We start from the raw sequence: 25,119 nt of genomic DNA, 5'->3' as shown, positions 1-25,119 counted from the left end.
TTTAATTGAGATGGTTCTTAAATTATAGTAACTTAAATATTTATTGGAAGTCATTAAATTTAAATAATGTTATAAAATATAGAAGATAAATTTAATGATGTTAACAAGTATCTAATAAAGTGGCTGTTTAACACATACTGATTTTCACCAATTCAGTAATCCAAAACCAATACTCTAAGTTCCACATTTTAGCTTTTTCTAAAGATAAACATGGAGAAAATCACTTTTCCATGATTTCATGTGCTGGTTTGAACTATTATGTTAAGAGCTTTTCCCTATTTCATGTCGATTGTTTGAATTGACATTTTCTAATTGTTTCATCTGTTTCATCTTTTCCACATGATTGCAGAGCACAAATCTCAAAAGAGATTTCACATCTGTTCTCTATTCTTTCACTCATCTTGGACACACAGAAATCACATTAAAACAAAACCCTGTCCCAAAACGTACATTGGGGATGTTGTTGTTTCACTTGTAAAGTTTTATGTGAGCAACCCTTAAGTCGTCAAGGTTCACTTTAGTAGTTATGTGAAGAGCCATTTCATGGTCACAGCTGAGTTTTAACCACCTCAAGTTGCAAGAATAAATGACTGGTTCTAGGTTAACAGAAGTTAGTGACTAGTGACAGTCTCTCTCTCTCTCTCCCTCCTCTCGAAGTGTAACAATTTGATTTTCTTAAATTCTTCATTTGAATCATTTTATAGGCTGTATACATATAAAATATATAATGTAACACAAATATATATATTATATATAATATATGTAAAGCAACACAATATATATAAATGTGTGTATATGTGTGTGTGTGTGTGTTTAGTGTTACTGCTTATACAGTTGAACTTATTCCTAAATGGAAATACTTTTATAAACAGGTTAACCACCCTAGTGATAATTCGATTTAAGTGCCATACCCTAAACAATAGTTACATGAATTCAGGGCAGGAAAAAATCCAGATGCTCCAAAAAGCGCTTGGGGATTGCCTTCATAATTAACATGGGAAAGCATGTCTCCAATTTTCAACTTAACGCATTGATTTCTCTACTTGTTCCTGTTCCCACAACAGTGTTCTAGTGAAATATCTTGCATAAAATACTTTTCAGTAAAAAGAAATAAATGGTAATGGAAAAATACAATAAAGATTTCACTAAAAAAGAAAGAAATACAGCTATTATGTCTCTGAAATGCAAGCATTTCTAATAACATGGAGGCTACACTTAGACACACCATGTCATTGTCCTGATGGATGTTATTCACCAGGTAGTCCAACTAAGTGCTTAAATCAGTCAAAAAATGTACCAGTTTTAAAAAAAGAAAAGCTTGTGATGTGCTTTACTACAGAAGTTTTACCTAACCCCAATGGGCCCTCAGTGGAGCTCTTAGAAGTTCAAATTAAGGAACTCAGGATCAGGGCTGGGCGTGGAAAGGTACAATCTGTCCCTATTATAATTTCATAAAATTTAAAAACACAGTCACTTTTTCCCTCAGTCATTATTCATTTTTCACATAAGTCCTTGGCTATTTGAACATAAGTTACATTAACTGATTGAATCATTCTCACATAACAGATGCAAAATATGTACCCTTTTCTCAATTTATAACTGCCTTACTGTCAACATTTTTATTTTTAAAAATTTTGTCTTTATTAAAACATACTTTTTATTTTTCAATTATAATTACTATCAACATGTTTAAAGACACTTTTTTTTTCTGAAATTTTCTGAACTCCAAATGGCTACTAAAATCTCAATAATTATGAGTGTAAACATTTTATAATTTCTGCAACTGCCTTATGCTTATGATATTATAGAGTCTTTCTAGTATATCTTAGATTCTTAGTTTTCTCTTGGTGGATACAAACATGCACACATATACACACCAAACAAATGCATGTATATATTTAATGATTTTAGATTACCCTAGAGTTTTCTGAAATGATTTAAAAAATATATTTGGTCAAGAAAGAGTTTACTAAGAATCACTCAAAAATTTACATTCCTTATATGACAATGTAAAAATCAATATAAAAGCCCTGGCTGGCGTAGCTCAGTGTATTGAGCGTGGGCTGCGAACCAAAGCATCGCAGGTTCGATTCCCAGTCAGGGAACATGCTTGCGTTGCAGGCCAAGGTCCCCAGCAACTAAACATTGATGATTCTCTCTCTCTCTCTCTTTCTCCCTCCCTTCCCTCTCTAAAAATAAATAAATAAAATCTTTTTAAAAAATCAATATAAAAATTGCTTCCACCCCAGTTGTCGTAACTGTTTATTTTGGTTTTCTTTACACACACCAGATAATTATAAAATAAGAATTTAAATTTCATTGATTTCATAAACATGTGCAATACACATTTTATAGCTGCATGTACATGAATCAGTGACATTTAAAAGATGATTTTTTACACAATAACTTTCCACTTGGACTTCTGGATGGTATTCCTCCTATTATATATTGTATTACTGCCACCCTGTGGAATAATGTTCTAACTCTAAAGTTCCAGATGCTCAAATCCACAGAGAAGATTGCTATCCTCAGCTTCTGATGTTTTCCACTTCTTTAACCTTACAGTTCCTGTTTAGCTATAATATTGGGTAAAGAAAAAATAAAGCGATTTCTTGAAATATGCACAATTTAAAAATCAAGTTAAATTACATTCACAAAGATGTGTATTTTTCGAGCTCTTTTCTTAGTAGTATATCTGATGGTCTCACGTAAAAACAAATAAAATGACATAAAAATAACTCAATAGATTTAAGTACACTCGCACAAGTTATATATTTCATCTTACATATCAAACAAATTACTTTAAACCAACTACATCAAGACAAAGTCAACTTTGGTGGAGAAAAGATTCCTTTACTTATGTCTTATGGTACATTTATAATCACAACATTAGATTCACATGACAAATGCACACGGGACACTTTCTGCTCTAAGTTAAATGAACCTAGAAAATTTGCCAAATGTTCCTCAACTAATCTGTGTGAATTTGTTTTAATCTTCACCTGAGCATATATTTGATTTTTGAGAGAGAGGAAGGGAGAGAGACAGACAGACAGAAAGACAGAGAGAAACATGGATGTAAGAAAGAAACTTCAATCAGTTGCCTCCTGTACAGGCCCTGATGCAGGACTGAACCCACAACCTAGGTATGTACCCTGACTGGAAACTGAACTTCCTTTTTGACATACAGGATGATGCTCCAACCAACTGAGCCACTCAACCATGGCTAATATGTGTGACTTCAGATAGGCTCATGTTTCAAAATGTTCATGTCCATGAGGTTCACATATGAGACATGTACAGTCATAGATGGCTCTGAAAAATATTTTGCATAATGTTGGAACTCAGATCTTTAACAGAAATAATATGGGAAAGTAGTGTTGAATAAACATTGAATTAGGTTAAAACAGTCCCAAGATTGCACTATTTTATCTATTGTATCTAATGTAATACCTTATACATAAATGGAAAGAAATAATTGTTAAATGAAAAAAAGCCCATAGACAAATGAGTGGTCTGGACTTCTCCACAAAGGGATTTAACACATACGTCATGTCATCTGACAAGTAACTCAGTTCATTATAATGAGCAGAGCCACAACTGGGTTCGTAGTTGTCTTGCGTTTTGTAATTTTGGCAGTTTAATTATATCATGGTAAATTCTTACTTTTTAAAATGTTATTCAGACTTGCTCAATGCAGTTAAACTTTTGCAGTCTACCTAATACACATATCATTTATGTACTGCATTATTCCTGGAGAATAAAACAAGTTCTCAAAATTCTTGACTCATGCTTAGTTATATAAGCATATTCATAAAAGCAATAGTAATTTGAGAGCGTATTTAATAAAATCAAACATAAAACAATTAAAAATCTGTCCTTATTAGCCTCAAACTTTCATAATTTGGCCTTCAATTGTTTCAAAACAATTTTTCTCTGAACAGAGAAATTATAATTCCAATAATATAAAGCTGATACATCAAGTCTGGTCTACTTGATCAGAGAAAACTTCTAATTAACAACAAATTTTGTCATTTAAAATATATTACTTATTTGTTTCCTATAATATACCAATGATTTATAACTTTATCCTACAGTTCTGGACTTTTGCTAATCTGTTTTTTATTTTGTTTTGTTTGTTGAAGACCAAAATAGTTGTTGCCAATTAAGATTTTTCCAAAGCCACAGGGTCAACCTATTTTAGAAAGCTGTAGGAATTTCTTGTTTCCCAGCAGAACATAGTTACTGGAAACTGTCACCTCAACAATTATCAGTTACCCAGAGTTCAAGTTTAATTTACAATAGGCAAGTCTCCAAGGAATAATGGAAATGAGGCTATGAAGAAAGCAAGCCAATAAAACTAAAATAAAAACTTCAGCTATTGAAACATGTTAGAAAAATGATGTCAGAAATGGGTTTTTATTAATTTACTATGTGTACTAAAACTTTTGGCATTAAGCCTATAAAAATACAAGACTGAACTGAATATTTTAGGAGAAAATTCTACAGTGGTTTCCATAACTCACAAAGATACCAAATCCAGAGCATTGAGTACCCCATCTCTAGTTTTATAGTATTATGGAATAAATAAATGTGTCCAAATTCATCTTCCACACTTAACTTATTTTATAAAGCCCAATGATCTGAAAGGTACTTGCAGCCTGCCAAGTTTTGACGGCTTAGTCTAATCCATCTTAGCCTGTTGAGGCTGTGAGGCGCATGTCCCCTAGTGGTAAAACCCTGTTGTCCAGCCAGAAGGAAGGCTGCTGGGTGGGTGAATGACTGGCATCACCACAGGGCTGCCCCGGAGAAGAGAAAGACAGCCCAGCACATTCCACAAAAGGTTATGAAATCTGGACTGTAGATCATTTAAATTCTTTTTTTTTTTAAAGTTTGAGAGCATTTTAAGTAAGTAATGGTTTTGTTTTTTTTTTAAGATTTTATTTATTTATTTTTAGAGAGGGAAGGGAGGGGGGGAGAGAGAGAGAGAGAGAGAGAGAGAGAGAGAGAGAGAGAGAGAGAGAGATCAATGTGCGGTTGCTGGAGGTTATGGCCTGCAACCCAGGAATGTGCCCTGGCTGGGAATCGAACCTGGGACACTTTGGTTCCCAGCCTGCGCTCAATCCACTGAGCTACGCCAGCCAGGGCTGATCATTTAAATTCTTGATTGTCACTTGGTAGTTCTCAGACTTTCAACAAGTTACTTAACTTCTCAAATTTTGGTTTTCTTATTTCCACAATGGGGATGAGGGTGATTATTATAAAAATAATTTTATCATGATTAATACAGTGGAAAATGAAATATGTAAAGCATTTATATTATATGGAAAGTTATAAGCTTTATAAATATTAACGATGATAATGAAGATGATGATTATGACAATTATGGCAGCGATGACAATGAAGACTCCAATGTCTTCTATTGTCAGACTACCAGAATTCAGTGAGGTAACATTTTCCATCAGTGGGTCACTAGTCTTTCATGTCTCAAAAAGAACTTAACTCAAAATAATACCTTTTTGGAGAAACAAATTTGGCTCACTTTATTACATTTAGCAATAACCTCTAGAGAAAAGGATCTAATATTGTCATTTGTCCATATGCAATATGTGTATTTGGAATTTCCAAGGGTCTGACGGAAGAAAGGATTTAACTGATGTTTGTTGGATCTGTTAAAGTAACAATAAAAAACAACTTTAAAAAGGAAAGCAAAATACAATAGTCATTTAGATTATATGTACATAATCTTCAAAACAAACAAGCTGATATTGCTCTCACACGCCGTATATGTGGGTGCATAACTTCGATACATGTCCTAGGATTATGTTGATATTTTTAATGTATTAATACAATTATAATGAATCATTGTCACATTATTAGTTTGCACAGGGGCTATGATAATCTTCTCTGTATCGCTCTAATCTTAGTATATGTGCTGCCGAAGTGAGCACACAGTACTAGATTGTAAGAAAAAATTTTGACTTGTGCTTCCCTAGGCCTTCATGTCTAGTGCTTAATAAAGAAATAATAAGCTATGGGCACACTGCATTTCTAGGCAATTCGTAGCTCTGCAAAGATGATTATCAGCTGAGATGTCAGAAAATAAGCAATATAATGATTTATTACCTCAGGTGCCTATTTATTGCATATTTACTGATATGTTTGATATATCAGTAAATATTTAGCAACTACTGTATTATCAAGCACTCTGCTAGCCTCTATGGGTTGAATGGTGGTTTACAAAGTAACACAAACCCTACCTTCACGGAGCTTATAATAATAGGATGAAGTTCAAATTAAAGAGTAAATAAACACCTAAGTAAAATGATTTTTGAAATGGTAATCTTGGAGAAAGGTAACAAAAAGGAAAAAGGTGCAGACACAGAGAATGATAAAGGGGACTTGTGGGGAGAGGGCGCTGCACCCAAAAGCTTGAGTGGGGAAGACACTTCTGCAGAGCTGTGCTGTGAGCAGAGTTCTTAATCTGAGGAGAAGGCAGCTACTGAAAAAGCAGAACTGAGTGATTCCTATGGTATAATGTTTTCACACAAACCATGGGCAATCCCAATTCTAGGTGCCACCATTCTACCTAGAAGTCACTCTAAGTGCGTTTTCTTCACTCAGAGATTTATGCTATATTATATACTTTGTGCTTAATTAATATATTACCTTATTTTGAGTGGATTTGTTTTAGATATTAAAGAATATAAAATGCATGCAAGTAATATCACTCAAACCTAAAGAAAATATATTTCATAAGAAGTTCCTTAGTTCAAGTAATTGTCAACATTAATTTGATCAAAAGATAAATGTAAATAAATCTGTCAAAAGGACTACATGTGTGCACACACATGCACAAAACCTGCTTTTGGTGATCTACTGACAGGGCCAATGTTACAGTGTAATTATTTTTTCAGCTATATAGTAACTCTAGAATAAATAATATATTTGACTTTTACCCATAAGGCATTGTTCCTGTTCTAAAGCTAAGAGTCTTTTGGAAACTGTTGAAAGTGCCAAAATATCTGAAATAAAACTTTTTAGAAGCAGTGCATTTGTTAAGTAGTATTCAATAATTACATAATCTGAATGCCCTTCATTATCATATGTTTGAGCATTCATTCCAAAGGCTTTCTTCTTGCCTGATGAAGAAGCCAGAGACAGTAGAGAAGGCAATGAATTATCCTCCATGAATAATTTTCTCTACCATCTGTTGAAAAATTAACTGACAATTTTCACTGTTACTATATAAAACACATACACAGAGTCAGCCATTTGTGACTTGACTTACAGTTTTGTAGGCTATATCTCTCTCCTTTGGATTTGACAGTAAATAGGAAAGACTTTGCCAATCACTTTTTAAAGAATTTAAAAAATAATGTGTCTATCGTCAGATGATTATAACTTTATAGCTATGCTGTCTTTGTTTTGAAAATGATTCTCCCTCTAGCATATACTTTTCCCAATTTGTTCTCATTCATTTTCTAGTTATTCTGAAATGTTCATTTTATTAATTTTAATGTCTTTTTTAAAATTAATTTTGAGAATTAAGCTAAGAATCCGAAAGCTGTTTTCTAGCTGGCTAGACATGCTCAAGTGTGCAATGTCAACCAATCCCTTTGCTATTCTACAGAAAAGCCACTATCTTTAATTCTGCTAGGCCTGGAAATTATCTTTCAACTCTGTGTCTGGTTTTACTTTTCTTTATTCATTTGTTTGGACTCTAAGATAGAGTTCGTTTAACTTTTGGCACCATTTTTAAGGACGTCTCGCACACATGGGTGAGCCCTAAGGAACGGCATTGGGGCAGGTAAAGATTAGAAAGTAAATTCATTTTAATTTGAAACAGCTGTGTGAGGAGATTAACATGATTTCGGTTTTAAAACTCTACCTATCTATAATTAGGTCGATTCATTCCCAAGAGTAATAGATTTCGAAACAGAGCCCAAACATTTTGTCCTAACTCTCAAACATTTTAGCCTCATTAAATTGTGCTGTATATCTGCAGCCTCATTCATCAGTTCTTTGGACCAACCTCATCACACCTACCTGGTGCTCTGAATGATTTCTAATGACATCTGGATGAAAAATGCATGTAAACGAAGCATTCAGCAGCCATATTAATGCCAAGCAAGGGGCTTGGGGGAAAAGTAGGATTCAAAGAGTACTTTTCAGATGTTTTTTTTAAAAAATGTATTTTATTATTTATGCTATTACAGTTGTCCCATTTTCCCCCCTTCACTCCCCTCCACCCTGCACACCCCCTCCCACCCACATTGCCCCCTTTAGTTCATGTCCATGTGTCATACTTATAAGCTGTTTGGCTTCTATTTTTCTCATACTAGTCTTACCCTCCCCCTGTCTATATTCTACCTACCATCTGTGCTATTTATTCTCTGTGCCTTTTCCCCATCTTCCCCTTCCACTCCCTTGTTGATAGCACTCCATGTGATCTCAATTTCTGTGGTTCTGCTCCTGTTCTAGTTGTTTGCTTAGTTTGTTTTTGTTTCTGTTTTAGGTGTGGTTGCTAATAATTGTGAGTTTGCTGTCATTTTACTGTACATATGTTTTATCTTCTTTTTCTTTGATAAATCCCTTTATCATTTCATATAATAAGGGCTTGGTGATGATGAACTCCTTTAACTTGACCTTATCTGAGAGGCACTTTATCTGCCCTTCCATTCTAAATGAAAGCTTTGCTGGATAGAGCAATCTTGGATGTAGGTCCTTGTCTTTCATGACTTGGAATACTTCTTTCCAGCCCCTTCTTGCCTGCAAGGTCTCTTTTGAGAAATCAGCTGACAGTTTGATGGGAATGCCTTTGTAGGTAACTGCCTCTTTTTCTCTTGCTGCTTCTAGGATTCTCTCCTTAATTTTAATCTTGGGTAATGTAATTATGATGTGCCTTGGTGTGTTCCTCCTTGGGCTCTCTGAGTTTCCTGGACTTCCTGGAAGTCTATTTCCTTTGCCAGATTGGGGAAGCTCTCCTTTATTATTTGTTCAAATAACTTTTCCACTTTTTGTTCTTCCTCTTCTCCTTCTGGCACCCCTATAATTTGGATGTTGGAACATTTAAAGATGTCCTGGAGGTTCCTAAGCCTCTCCTCATTTTTTTGAGTTCTTGTTTCTTCATTCTTTTTTGATTGGATATTTCTTTCTTCCTTCTGGTTCACACAGTTGATCTGAGTCCCAGTTTCCTTCCCATCACTATTGATTCCCTGAACATTTTCCTTTATTTCATTTAGCATAGCCTTCATTCTTTCACCTAATTTGCAACCATATTCAACCAATTCTGTGAGCATCCTGATTACCAGTGTTTTGAACTGTGCATCTGATAGGTTGGCTACCTCATTGTTGCTTAGTTGTATTTTTTTCTGGAGCTTTGATCTATTCTTTCATTTGGGCCATTTATTTTGTCTTGATGTGCCTGTTAGGTAGTGAGGCGCGGAGGCTTAGGTGTTCACCAGGGCGGGGCAATCCACGTAGCTGTTTTGTGATGCTGTATGTGGGGGAGGGGTCCAAGAGGGAACAATGGTGCTTGTTCCTCTCTCTGCTGGATTTCAGTCACTTCCCGGGCTTCCCACAAGCAAATTGGGCCCTTCTGGTGCTGATTCCCATGTGGGTGGGTTTGTGCACATTCTAGGACACTGTGGGTCTTCCCAACGAACTCTCCTGCGAGGCTGGGAGTTTCTCCCGCTAATGCCTCAATCCCCACAGGTGTTTTCAATCAGTGGTTTGATGCTTTATTTCCCCGCGCTGGGACCCTGGGTTGTGCTGTCGGTCCTGCTCCTCCTTTGTTTCCCCCTTTGTTTATCTGTGTGTGAATGTGGGACCGCTGGCTCCACCAGCCACTGCCTTGCTGACCAGCTGTAGCCTTGTGTGCCCTGTTCCACAATCCACAACCTTGCTGGGACCGCCAGCTACCGCCTTGCCAAGAATCTTCTTTGCCCAGCTGCCCATCTCCGCCCCTCCTACAGGTCTGGATGAATGTGTTTTCTTTAACTCCTTTTTTTTTTTTTATTAATCATTGTTCATATACAGTTTTCTCCTTTTTACTCCCAATCCAGTCCCCTCTCCCACCCTCCCCACTTCCCTCCCATTACCACCCTCCCCTTAGTCTATGACCATGTGTCCTTTAAGTTTGTACCTGTGAACCCTTCCCACTGTCCCCTTAAATTCCCTAGTTGTCAGACTTCCACACAGTTCGATTTTCTGTCAGTTCTGGCTGTTTTTTTTGTTTTTAAATTGTTATTGTCCTTTTGGTTGTGTGAAGAGGCACAGTGTGTCTACCTATGCCTCCATCATGGCTGGAAGTATCAGTTTTCAGATGTTTTTTAAAAAGCTCATCAAACTTCATGATTTTGTGATTTTAATATTTGTAAGCTATAAGGGAACTTTTTTAAAGAGCACATTTTAAATAGTTATAATCAAGTGTAGAATTTTTAAGAGTATTGAAAATTTATATCTATTCACATCTACTGAATTTCCTTTTTACACATTGGTTATTTTTAACATTTTAATTTTTATTGTATTTTTTCCATTACAATTTAGCCTCCTTTACCTTCTTCTACTTCCTCCCACTACCCCCTCTGCAATCACTGCACTGTTGTCTGTGTCCATGAGTTTTTGGTCATTTGAAAAGATAATGTGGCTAGTGAAATTCTAGGGCGATAAATTTATGGTGTAACAAATATTAATTTCATAGCTATGGAATTGGCTGTCATACAAATCCTTAGATGACAAAGATAAACAATTATCTTCCCTATTACTGTCTGTGGGCTGCAAATGCCTTAGACAGTGTTGGTGGGTTGTTAAAAATTGGGAAGTTTGGATGAGGAAGGAAAGTAAGAAAGGATTCCTCAGTTTGTCCACAACCCTCTTGATATTATATGTGAAGATGGTGAAAAAAATCTCCTTTATACATATACACCCTATTTTAGTATATGTACAAGTGCCATTTGCACACAAGTGTCCTTGACATAAACAATTTACTATGTAAATGTTGTCTGAATAAAACATTCATACATTCAAGGGTAGAAATGAATTAGAAGTGTTTGTCTGCCATCATCTATTTTCACACAGAACATGCAAACACCAGGAGATGAATATATGCTTAACTAACTTTTCCCATGTTAGAAAAGAAGCATTGAATAGAGAAGTAGAATGCATTTTAAATGTGGGATGGCAATGTTTCCAGAAATATAATTTTTACTCGTCTACTTCAGAAATCTATGATCTGTATTTCTCTCAATCCCTCCTCTTTCATAGGTCTCCATCTACTATACTTTCTCGGGTTTGTATCAGTAAACTTTCCCTGTCAATGTATCCCCTCACTAACCTATAATATATGATAATTAATTAGCTTCTCCTTCTTAAAAAATTTGATATATATATATATATGTGTGTGTGTGTGCACGCGTGTGTACACAACCTGACCTCAGGTTGACTGTCTTATTTTCTCCCAATATTTCTTAGCAAATTTCCAAAGATTTAAAAAATATTTTATATTCAGATTTCTTTTTCCTCACCCCTCATTTACTCTTCACCTACCCATTGGCTCTTATTCACATCACTTTACTATATGAGATCTCATGCTAGAGTCATATACACGGTCTTTTATTACTGGAGATAATAAGGAACAGGGGGGATGTTCATTTCAAATAGAAATAAATCTGTGTGGCTGTATCTGGATATGTAGGCTGTATATATGTATAAGTGTGTGTATCACAGAACTTTGCTATAACTACTAAAATCAGAATCACATAATTCTAAGAACATCTTAATTTTTATGTTAAACAAAAGTAACATTTATTTTAAAATCATAGAAACCAGTAACTACTAAATTTTCAAAGTAGCTTTGGCATTAACAAAGGGTATGTGCCCTTAAGAGAAATGTGTGTTTTTAAATATAGAAGATAAACAGCAGGATTGTTGAATATGAGAGATTCATTAGTTTTACAAAAGTAAATGTGATATGAATCATTTAATATGGTCATTTATGTCACCATATTATGTCATATGGTGACATAAAGGCATGTCACCAAATGCCTTTGTTTAAAAAAAATGAGTTCCTATAAAAGGTGAAAGGGATGAGAAACAGTGTTTCAAGAAAATAATACTCAGATTGGACATTTTTAGGATGTGCACATAGAAAAAATGACCTTAAACTAGTAAATTCTCCATTTATTCAATCAATTGAACAAATAGCAAAAATAGAGGATATACTACAATTGAATAAAAAAAGGCATAAAACCTTTCTATTTGTAAAAGACAAAGAAAAAATAACAAAATTTAGGATAATCCTCCAAGATATATTATTGTGTTAGTTCTGGGTGCAGAGTTTTGGAAGAGAAAAAATTATGAGTTTAAATGAAAATTACTTATTACTTCTCTTTTTATACATCTATATTCTTCCATTTAAAATTGTTAAGAATTGTGTGCTCCTTAAAATGAAGATATATCTTAGGTACAAATTTTGATAAAGAATATAAGTCATTACCATATTCATTTAAGGATCTTTTCCTTTATGATGAAAAGCATCTAGAGATTAAGGAAATTTCCTGGTGGATTGTTTGGAAATCATAATAAAGAAAGAGACGATTTATCTAAACTTATACCCATTAAAATGATACAATTATTAGTACTTCTATACTTCTATAATAAAATGACTAAATATACTTAAATTTATTACTAACTATGAGGTGCTAAAAACCTCTGTAAAATGATAAGAGTTAGATTAACTGGTATAATTCTGAGATACACTGAATTTTGGGTTAAATTTATTTTTTCAGTTCTTCAAAACATGGTAATATTATATTACTTAGAGCATTTAAATAAGCTGAATATTCCTCGCCCCACATCATGTTTTATAGTTATAAACTTGTCCATGAACAGAAATAATGTTTCCAACCTTTGTTGGTCTCCACCTATTTATTATCATGTATTAACTATCTTGGAATCTCTGCTCTCTGACAGATGACTACAGTTCAGTGTTAAACAAGATGCTGACCCTGTCTTGTAGGACCATGAAATCCAGAGAGGGGACAGGGGCAGATCCCATGGGTAGAGTACAATGCAAGGGACACATAAAACTCCACACAGTGTGCTATAGGATCAGACCATAAGTATCTGAAAAAGCATGAAGGGGAAGGGGACTGTTTGAGACATCCTCCAGGTGGTGGATATTGCCCTGAATAGGAACCATGAGAAGGTACTAAATAAGGTATATTCCCACTACATTTAATTCTGATCATTTCTTTTAAAGAAATATTTATGAAATCACGTTATCATTTGAAAGTATTCACAGTCAACACTTCAGCCCATTTATCAACTTTTTCAAAAGGAATGGCTTCTCTACACCATTAAATAACCAGGTGTTCAGAAAAAAATGATAACTCCTTATGTCATATAACATACTTACAGCATATGTAGTATTCAAGTATTGAGTATTAAAAAGATTTGTGATTAATTTGAAGTTATATATGTTTTCAATTCTTCGATCATGTTCAATCACACACAGGCTAAAAAGCACCTGAGTATTTCAAAGTGTTTTAAATTTTTTTTTTATAATTCTTATTCACAATATTTTACCTATAAAAAAACTACCTAAACCTGTTAATCCATACATATGTCTCTCTCACTTAAATCTACACCCATAGGACATGCTTATTGATTTTAGAGACAGAGGAAGCAGAGAGAGAGAGAGAGAGAGAGAGATGTGAGAGAACAAACAATGATCATCTGATCATTGTATTGCCTTTTGTATGCATCTCAACTGGGGGCTGAACCCGTAGCCTAGGCATGTACCCTAAGCAGGAATTGAACCCACAACCTTTAGGTTTACTGGACAACACCCCACCAACTGAGCTACAGCAGCCAGTGCCATATATTTATCTTCATAATTCCTCAAATGCATATAAAACAATCCATTTAGAAAGTCATGGCTAATGATGAACCATACCTCTTTAAATGATGTGAAAAGCAAGGCAAATTGGCATTTTACTCTGCAGTGTCTTCTTGTGAATTTTTTTGAAACACAAGAAATAGTTTATAATTTATTATTACTATTATTGGTACATCCTTCATATTTTAGGAAACCAAGTTGAGAATCATGGTTCTCTTATGAATTGTGGAGAGTCAGAAAATTGAAAGGAGTTGACAATAGGGCTGTCAGAAAAAATAGTTATAGGTAATATTTTCTACCATATCAGCAGGTTCAGCTACATGTTTCTCTATTATACTGTCCTCTGCAGTCAAACAGACACTGAAACAAATATTTTCAACCTTGATACTCATCTTCACATTGTTTTCCTGTTGAAACAGTATACTTATGAAAAGATTTGTCTAAAATCTTTTTTTGAAAGGAGTCGGTTTTCAAATGAGGATGCAGGTTATGTTGTTATATATTACTTTTAATAAATCTACAAAATAATCTTTTGTTTATATGAAATTTTAATATTACTATATTAATCCTTAATAATTAAATAACATCATAAATTTATCTTAGAGATGTTTAAATTACACCTATTTTTCATTCTCTTTTGGTTCCTCTCTTCCTATAGCATTTTCTTATACAGAATTTATCCAGAAGAATCAAATAGGACTCTATAGTTCACAATTATTTTGTTAGTAAATTAGTCATAAAGTACTTTGGAATCTCATAAAATGTTATATTTAGTGATTCTTTGATTCAGTCCTTGGTTTATAATGCATGATCTGTATGGCAACCATCATCTATTTCTATATATAATATACTAGCATTGGTATTTTTATTTGTTTTGTTTTGAAATCTTCACTTGAGGACATGCTTATTGATTTCAGAGGGAGCAGGAGAGAAAGAAAGAGGGAGAGACACATAGATGTGAGAGAGAAACATCAATTGTTTGCCTCTTGTACCCATCCCAACCAAGGGCTAGGGCCTGAACCTGCAACCTAGGCACATGCCCTGACTAGGAACCGAACCAGCAACCTTTAAGTTTATGGGAGGATGCTCCAACAAATTGAGCCACACTCACCAGGGGTGCTCACTGGTGTTTTTAACTAAGTATTTCCCCCCACTTCCCCTCATCCACTATCTTTTTTTAAAAAAACACATAAATTAAAATTATCATTAAAATGCTATAAAATTGCACTTACTTTTTTATCTTTGTTGTATTTGGCAAATATCTCCTGGGCTCTCTCTTCTCCTCCATCTGTGAACAACATGATGATCTTATTGCAGTTAGCTCTGGAAACATTATACTGTAAAAAAAAAGAAAAAATACATACATATATATTATTCATAATAAAGACTAGAAAATATAAAGCATATAAAAGAGCATGAACAGATTGTAAGTAATGAGAAAAATATATGCCTGATATTCATATTCTAAGGACTGGTTCTGGGATCAGGCCAGGCTCACCCCAAAACAGAGCCTTCCCTTCAAGCCCCACCCCAGACACCTGGAGGTCTCAGCTCCTTCAGGCCTTTGATCAAGTGTCACCTCATCGAAGAGAACTTCCCTGAAAAGTACAATTTAAATGTAATCCCCCTCCCAGGCTGTATTTTCTTCACCACATTTTACACTCTGTGTGTGTGTGTGTGTGTGTGTGTGTGTGTGTGTGTGTGTATGGTATTATATATATATATACGACAGAGAGAGAGAGAACATATTTTATATTCTTGCTTATTGTTGCCTTCTGGTTATTAAATGTATCGTAAGTATAATGAGGACATTAAGTTTTGTCTGCTTTTGTTCAGTGTTGTTTCTTTTCCTAGATAAGTCCCTAGAACATAATAACCTCTCAGTGGTTAATTAGTAGATTTTAAATTAATTAATGGTTATGATGTCAATGTTACACCCTTATAATTTATACCAGAAACAAGCAATATTTATAAAAATTGTGTGTATCTTTTCACATGTATTTTCAATCCCTTTACAAACATTTCCCCCCCTTCCCTCTTTCATCCTACTTTATGCACTTTACATTTTGAAACTGAAAAGTCCTAGCTGATCCCTAACATCCAGTGCTTTCTCATATCTTTGTAAATGTCCATATCTATTCTTAGAATATCCTCTCCTATTCTTTCTCAACCTGCCACACATTCTAATCCTGAAAGACAAAAGTCCAGTAAGAAATCCTCTCGAATTTTCTTTAAATTCCCAAGAGAGCAGAACATGGGAGAACAATGGATTAGCATCAAAGGACCACAACAATAAACAACTGATTTAGAAATCTGGGCTGATGTGAGGTCTGAAATTATATTATTTTGCTACTGCAAAGTGTGTTTCTGCAACAGTGTTGAGAATTTTAAAATCACTAATTTATGGATGCTCACCTTCTTTCAAAATGCCAACCCTCTGGTCAGCCCAGTGCTGTCAGTAGAGATCTAACACAAACCTAATTTCAAATTTTAACTTTCCAATAGCCATGTTAAAGAAAGTAAGAAGAAACATCTGAATTAATTATAATAATATATTTTATTTAACCCAGTCATCCAAAAAGTGACCAATTAAATATAAAATCAATATAAAAATTCTTGAGGTATTTTTTCTTTCATGGTAAGTTCTTCAAATCTCCATGTGTATCTTATACTTACAACAAACACATTTCAGTTCAGACCAGGCACATTTTTAGTTTTCAACAGGACATATGACTGTGGTTACCATACTGGATAACATAGCCCTGACCTTTAAGTTACTAGTTTGTATTTTTAAATCCTTCGTTCTCCTGTAGTATTTATGTTATTGGATGTCCGTGCTGTATCTTATTTTTCAAATAAGATAAGTCCCATTTCCTGTTGTAAAAGCTAATAAAGACAACATTTTGCTTCACTGATAAAAAGGTCCTGAGTTACACAATCTCATCCCATTGCCTAGGCCAGTAGAATGCGGGCAGTGCGAGCTTTCATCTCAGCACTGTGAAAATACAAGCATCGACCAGTACAACCTGTCTCATTCAAACATGTCCTTATATTTGAAAGTACCTGTCTGAAAATTTGACTCTACAAAGAATTACATATTTTATTATCAAAATACTTTTGAGAAAATGTTGACATGCCTTAACTAAATTTAATTTCCCTGATTTGTCTTTTGTATCTGCATATTAAAAATGGGTAAAATATACATCTAAAGGACTGTCTCATAAAAGTGATAAAGTAAGTAAAGTTTCTACCATTAAGACTTGGTTTCCTTTTGGAAGTTGCATACATATTTAACTACTCAATGCAAATATCATTAAGTTAGCACACTGGGTCCTGCCGACCATGTGTATTTTGTATAAGTGAAATAATAAAGACCTTTCCCAAGAGAGAAAGATGTAAAAGTGGAAATAAAACGTTTCGTTTTCAACATGAGTTTTCCTAGGAGTAGCCTTCTCAGGACTTTTGATAAAAGCAAAGTACATTACTGCAACTTTTCAGTCAATTTACAATTATCTAAGGAATCATGGAGTTAAAACAGTTACACCTTACTGGCTTATAACAAATTAAATAAGAGAAAGAACTTGACTCTTTCAATAGAATTATAATTCAAGGTGTTAATTTACTTTAATATGCTATTTCATAGCCTGCTTTGTTGGATCTCTGCATGGCCACAGAAAAGAGCAGCATCTATCACACACACACGCAATCAAAGTTTTCTGAAAACTGTTTCTCAAATATTTGGTAATATTTTATGAACTGCTACCTGAAGAATAGTTCAAATCATAATTTAAGGTTTGCTATGGGATAAATGGGATAAATGACATGTTTAATTCTATTTGACACTTGCCTCAGTGACCTTAAAGGAAAACCTTTCAAGAACATATGAAAAACAGAGATGGCACTGCATGGTACTGAGAAGAGTAGATGTCTTTGAAAGAGACAACAAATATGCTCAAACTTCAAATAAGGCAGGCCATGACATTTGGCATGTCTTCAATTATTTTAAATGAAGAAAAGTAATACATAAGAGATGTGTGGAAAGCAGAAAATGGAGATTTACATCAGGAATAACAGAAACATATTAAAAATCATTTATAATGGTGGTAAAGGCAGTATTAGAGGCCAATAGGAGCAAAACTATATTTAATCAGCAACTAGTAATGAATCTGGCAGTTAATGTGGCCTCTCTAATGAGACTGCCCTTGAAATAGTACATTAAATTGAGACACCTTAGCATTTCACAATTGAAACCTGAATGAGAGGGAAGTGAAGCAAATTAATGACACTGAGAAAAACTATTAAACTGCCAAGATCTAGAAAACTCAATTATTGACTCAAGAGAGAATAATTTTCATGCTAAAAACTTATATCCTTTTCTACAGAAAGAATCGATCTAAATCTAATGGTCAATTATATTTGAATTTTAAAGTTTTAAACTTCCACATTTTTATTAATGAGCATAAATCATTCAACAAACATGCATTTTACGAATGACAACTTCCCTTGAAAACTGAGGTGGTGAACTGATTTGCTATTTTGTCTCCTGACTTGCTTCTCTAATGGCATCTAATAAATATCCCCACCTCAAAGTCAACATAACTGAAACTGAGCGCTTTCTACTCTCACATTTCTTGTTTAGATTCCTGTGCCATCATCTACTTAGTACTCTAGTTCAGAGAAAATAGTCACCCCAATCCTCCTCCCCACTTCAGTAATCTCTTCCCCATCCAGTTACCATGTTACTCCCTAACATCTATTCATTACTGTTCCAACACCAGAATTTCCACAATAGCTCAATTAGAACACTAGTTAAGCATGTCATTTTCATACCATAAACATTCCATTTGCTCCTACACACTTAACTGACAGCTCATGGTCTTTACATTTCCATCAGTGCTCCTGTATTGCTATGTCCCTGCCAAGCCAAACTGCCTGCAATACTGACAATGCTCTATGCAATCTAGCATCCTTCTGTGCCTTTATCCATGTAGTTCTTTTTATGTGGATTGATTGGCCTTCTCTCAAATACCTACCTAGATTCTACTCATTCCTCAAAAGCCTGTTCTCATGGAAATGCCATACTTTCCTGAACTCCTTTGGGTAAGCTGAATCCCTCCTCCATGCTGCCCCAGTAATACACTCTAAATGCCCTGTAATGGTCCTACCACATTGTACTAGGAATGATGGTTTAGTGTGTTCTAGAGCTCCTTAAGAGCAGAAGGTCTTGATTATTTCTCTAATTCCAGCTCTAGCACTGTGACAGGAAATAGTGAGATGCTTAATAAATATTGGCTGAATGAACAAATGAATGAACCAACTAATCAGACATTTTAAAAACTGTTTAGAAGATTCACTCAGGGAACAACAAAGTCAAATTTGCAGAAAAGGCCACATGTAAGGGCTTATTCAGTGATTCAGCAAATATGATAGGAATTGTGTGCTGATGCTGCGCCAGCCATGTGCTAGTTGTTAGTTATAGTAATAAAGATCTTGACTCCAGCACCAGCCCAATAATTTGCATACATGTGAAGCTTGCTGAGTGTTGGATCTTGTAAACAATGTCATTCACAACCCTCTGTTGAACACACCGTGGTGACCTCCACTGTATAGTGAAGAAACCAAGGTACAGACAGAGCTGTTAGGTCTACACACTCACCCATAGTGAAGATACTGTCTCTCGAGAGATACAAAACTGAATGATGGCTCCTGTTCTCAAATAGTATAAAATGAAAAGATGGCATGGGCATTTGAAAATATAGTCCAGAATGAGATACTTGCACTAATATTCACTGGGCAGGAGGCATGCCAGAGTTCAATAGTCTAACTAGAGATATGGGTAGGCAATTTGTTCAAGGGAGTGTTCCCTGAGGAAGGAAACCCTTCTCTGGACCTTACCTTTCTATTCAACTTACTGTCTACCATTTGCACCATTCGGTACATGTAGGAACAATTTAAATACCCTAATTATATGTTCCAAGCAACCATATGATGATTAAAAGTACAAGTTTCCAGATAAGTACTGTGGTAACTGAGATAAGAAAAAAGAAATGATATTCTAAATATGCTAAGTGTTAAGTGCTTATGCAAAATTAAGTTATTATGGTATGTTTTTAAAAATATTTGGAAAATATGATAGAAAAAAAGATTTAAAAGGAAAACAAAATATGCATTTTGTATGCCTCTTGAATTTTTATTTTAAAATAAATGCAGTTCAAAGATTCCTATTGCCTGGATACATCTGCCTTCTGAACAATGAAAAACAGCTTTGTTATCTAACCCTAGATAGCACCAACTATCAGGATAATGAAATTAAGTTACTGCAATTCAATAACAAAAGAAAAAGGGGGTGGCACTGATACTTACATTGAGCAGCTGTTCAAAAGCAAAGCTAAAGCCCTTCTTATAATCTGTAATCCCTTTTGCTGTGATATTATTCACGGCATCTTTCAGTACTTTCTTATTTCTTACATTTGCTTGTACAAGGTGCTGAAAACAGCTTACATCCTGGGCATTGCTGTTAAACTGCAGAAGATAAAATAGTAAACACAGAAACAAACATTAAAATCAACCATGCAATTTTTGTTGAATGTACTATTTATACTTCTCAATCCCAATTCATTGCTTTCTCTTTAAAAAATACAGAAAAGACTGGTAACAAAAGAACACTAAGAACCAAAAAGATGTTTTCACCTAAGCCCCCCAAATCACAGTGTAACTCTGAGCCTGTCACTTACCTCCTGCAGCTTGGTTTCCCTGATTTTAAATTTGGGATTTGCATTATTCAGGTCCTTCCAGCTCTCAAATTTTATGAGCATTTAGACAAAAACAAATAACTAAACAGATGTATTAATAATTCAGGAGTGATATGGTGATGGCTGGCAGATTTCAGGGAGAAACTGAGTATTTTACTTGCCCCTCATAAGGAAAAGCTAGGTGGAAAAATAGTACATTGAATTAAAGGCAGAGAAGTTTAATAATTTTGAAATTTGAGCATAGAGTCTTCCTATGGGGGTTAAAACAGGAAAGCAACTTGAAAGCATCAAGGACACCTGGTGGCCTTTTAGAAATATCACTCTAGAGGTTTTAAATAGTACGCAGTGGAATCTGGGAGGCAAGCAAAGCGTAAGAGATCCCTGCAAAGAGTAGCTGTCAAGTGCTATGTCCCTGAACAACAAAGCAGCTTAAAAGAAGAGAACATAAACTCCAACCCTACTTGCCCCAAATTGAAAATTTAAGAATGATCACCAAAGTAATTTCACCAATCTCATAAAAGGTATTCACATAGTTTATTGGATATTTCTGCAATAAGATTCAGAATTTTATCATTTAATAACTTTGCTATTTGTGTGAGTCCCTTAGGATCCTGGAGTTTAGATGGTCATATCTTCAAAACAAAATGATAAAAGCATTCTTGCTAGAAGATAGAGGGCTTGCCAGGTAAAGCCTGACGATATTCTCATATTAAAAACATACAATTAAATGATTTTAATAGGTAAATCACAAGCCAAAATACAAATTTTATAAGCAATTATATATTCTTATAAATATAATGCATCATTTTTTCCCTCTGAAGATCACTGTAATGTAATTATAAGGTACACCACACTTTTCCTTAATCCATTAAGCAACTAGCAGGTCTGTTATATGTCAAGAATTACAGCAGGTGATAGTTTTGTGCCTTCAGACATTATGTAAACTGGACATGCATGTACACACATGGACATTTGTATGCATATAAACACATGGTGTTTCCTATGAGCTGCATTTATTGTATACTCTGTAAATATTAATCACTCCTCTTGGCAAATGCCCTACCAGATTAGTGTTGTCATAATCCATGAAGACACTTAAGGATAGGGAAATTAAATAACTTATCCATAGTCCCATAGCAAATAAGTGGTAGTCCATCAGAATTCAGACTAGCACTGAGGCAGAAGAGTATGAGATTTTAACTATTCCCACACTGCCTCTCAATATATAGCAATAAATTATGATTATTTCAGAAAAAGAAATAATATTTTGCTCTAGGATACAATATCAGGGGGATGAGTTGCAATCTGAAATGTGAGCAGGGGGGAAATTTTCCTGGATATGGCCTTTCCTGAGATCCCAGACAAATGTTTTATTGAAGACTATGGAGGAAGAACATTCCAGGCAAACAGAACAACATACAAAAAGGCCCTGATATTGGGGTGGTGGTGGGAGAGCTTTTAGGAAAACATAAAAAGTAGTTTAATTCAGTCACATATGAAGACAAATGACAGAAAATGGCTCAGGGAAGGAGGAAGGAGCTAGATCATGCAAGACCTAATGGAAATGCTGAAGAATTGGGATTATATTTTTTTGTCTAATAGAAAGTCATGGAAAGATTTTAAGCCAAATTCAAAATAATACACAATTTTAAGAAATTAACTTAGCAATTGTTTGGGAAGTGGATTTAAGGTGAGCAAAATATAAAGGAAAGGGAATAATTAAAGGCTATTGTGGTAACCAAGCAGAACATATACATTTGTTTTGGTATTTGTACATATGGGCAGAAAAGAAGGGATTCCTGATCTATTTTGGAGAAAGAGTCAACATGTTGTGGTGGTGGACTGGGTTAGTGGCTGAAGAAGAGAGGAGTGTCCTGATGACTCTCGGGTTCCAACCTGGGCATCTGGACGGCGAGCACTGGTGGAGGGACTCGAGGACTGGAGGACTAGGGGAGAGGATCAAGGAGCTCTAGTGGGGGGTGTTTTCAGTATAAATGAGCTATGCAAATGGGATATCGAGAAATCAGAACATGTAAAGCATGAGGCTCAGGAGAAGTCTTGGGTCGAGTTAAAAATAAATTCTTCAGCATAGACATTTGGGTTAACAAATATCATGTGAATTAAAAGTGAAGCAGGGGAGGAATCCTTGAGAAGACTGAGTAAGAGTTAAGTTGCCATGGAGGCAAGAAAGAAGCAAGGCACATGGATTGTCTTGGGTGTGAGAAAGATAAAAAAGTCCTCAGAAAATGACATTGCAGAAAGGTTTCCAGAAGATGACATTGAAGTTCGGAGACAGAAGATGAGGACTTGCTAAACTCATTCCCACTATCTATGCAGGCAGAATCCAGCGGAATGCACTGAAGAGCAATGGGAAATGATAGCATGTGTCGAGAATCACCTTGAATGTGCCTTGGCTGAGAAGCAGAGAAGAACGGAGTGGTACCTGTAAAGGTAAACCTGAGGTCAAAAAAAGGCTGCCTTAAAATAAAGGGTCTCATCCTGGCTAGTGTGGCTCAGTTGCTTGGAGCATTGTCTCATAAACTGAAAAGTCACAGGTTTGATTCCTGGACAGGACACATACCTAGGTTGTGGGTTTTGCTGGTGTGCATAGGAGAGGCAACCAATCGCTGTTTCTCTCACATCAAGTTTCTCTCGCTCTCACTCTCTCTCTCCCTCCCTTCCCCTCTCTGTAAAATCAATAAGCATGTCCTTGAGTGAGGGTGAAAAAGCAAATTAAAATGAAGGTTCACTAGAGCAAGAGAAGATTGATACTAAAGAGCAAAGAAAGAAAAAGATACAGGCAATAGAAAAGAGGTGAAAAATAAAGTACTTGTGAAGGTGGGGAAGAATGGAATGCAGCTGGCATCTCTAAACGACCCTTGAAGAAAACACGTATTGACACCACTGTTCTTGGAAAGAAGAGTGGAAGCTGAGCACAGGTGTTGGGGGGACGTAGATCTGCCACTGAAAAGATGATAGTTACTATCTGTGTGTTTTGTCCCCAGTGAATATGGAGACAAGGTCGTCAGGATGAAGTAAAGAGGAGATGGTTTGAAGAGAGTGAAGATTAAGTAGCAAGTAAAATTGTTCTGCACAGATAAATAATTTGAGTTCTTTCTTATTTTTACATTGAACATTACCTTCAGGTACATCATATATATGAGAACAAAGCTCTAATATATTTTACTGTTTTCTATTAATTTGAATGTTTAAAACTTGGTATCTTCTGATCCAAATCTAATTCCCACTGCCTATTTCATCACTTCCTGTTCTTTGATAATGAGACACAGTCTTAATCTACATGTTCTGTTCTGAAAATAAAAGAATGTGAGAATTTCCATCTTAGAAAGTAACAAAAAATAGTTTAACAATATATTAGTAGCAAAATGTTTAACCTTAGAGAATTATTAGCTACAGTTATAGGAACTATTATTAACTGATTTAGTTAAAACATGAATCATGGTAAAATTATGGTAAGCAGAGAATGAGCATTAAATAATATATTGACCCGAGTCTTCTGATTGGCCTTGACCTGCTTTTAACACAGAAAAGTGAAACATCTCATTGAGTCACTTCAACACAAGTTGATTAAATGTAAATTCAATTCATTAAATACAAATTCAGTGGTGTATAGTAAATACTACAATTATATTAATAATAAAATTCATAAATAATGCAGAGAAAGAAATAACTTACAAAGTGTAAGTCCCCATAGCAAATCTTAATTCTTCTAAGAAAAGGGATCATGAATTTTAAAAGTCTAAATTAGATAAGTACATATTTCAAACATCTGATATTCATTTGCTTTTAGAACAGAAAAAAAACAGATTTTCATGAACTGAAATTGCAGTCTTTGTAACACTTGCCTAGATTTTATTTTATAAACCACGTATTTAATATACAAACCACATATATATTAAAAACCATAGGGCAAAAGTTTGACAACATAGCACTATAACACTTTGAACAGTATATAGTGAGTGAAAATAAGAAGCTCTGCTTTTGTCATCTATTAAGAAAATACGTCTTCTAAAAATGTATTTTTAATTAACCCTGCAGAGTCAGAAATTTAAGCTAACATCACACTAATTCCTTTCCGGATCCCCCAATATTCAACCAAGTAGGTCCCTTCTAGAACTGCTGAGAAAAGTCTCTGTGAGCATCTGAGAGAGCAAAGTGTGTGGGATGACATGAGCGTCTGGTCAGAAATCACGAGGGACTTTGTAACCCTGCTCCAGCATGTGGATGTTCTTTCAGTTCCCCCTTCCCACGTCCTGTTCCTCCTGCCTGTAGTGCTCTGCCTCTCTGCAGCAGCAGGTTGTCCCACTTCACTCCACGTTGTTTCCTAATAAAAGGCTTTTATGACCTTCCCTGACTAGGTCAAATCACATCATCATAAGCTCTCCTAAGCCTAGATTTATCTTTTTTACAGCACATATATGACAGTTATGATTTCATATTTCT

At 35.0% G+C, this 25,119-nt stretch overlaps 1 protein-coding gene and 1 pseudogene across 8 annotated transcripts in view; both read right to left on the bottom strand.

Annotated features, from left to right (window-relative positions):
- CACNA2D1 (calcium voltage-gated channel auxiliary subunit alpha2delta 1) overlaps positions 1 to 25,119 on the bottom strand; it is a 460,101-nt gene that overhangs the window by 73,261 nt on the left and 361,721 nt on the right. For all 8 annotated transcript variants that reach the window (XM_045827337.1, XM_045827338.1, XM_045827339.1 and 5 more), the window contains exons 11-12: positions 20,267 to 20,425; positions 15,136 to 15,240 (exon numbers count right to left, since the gene is read on the bottom strand). In XM_045827337.1, the coding sequence (XP_045683293.1) occupies positions 15,136 to 15,240; positions 20,267 to 20,425 (264 nt within the window). The remainder of the gene's footprint in view (positions 1 to 15,135; positions 15,241 to 20,266; positions 20,426 to 25,119) is intronic.
- LOC123812247 lies at positions 5,851 to 5,951 on the bottom strand (annotated as a pseudogene).

The sequence above is a fragment of the Phyllostomus hastatus genome, unplaced genomic scaffold, assembly GCF_019186645.2.
Source record: "Phyllostomus hastatus isolate PE091 unplaced genomic scaffold, TTU_PhHast_1.1 phas_scaffold_78, whole genome shotgun sequence".
NCBI lineage: Eukaryota > Metazoa > Chordata > Mammalia > Chiroptera > Phyllostomidae > Phyllostomus > Phyllostomus hastatus.
The sequence above is the reverse complement of the archived record's forward strand: the minus strand, read 5'-3'. Positions and strand labels throughout refer to the sequence as shown.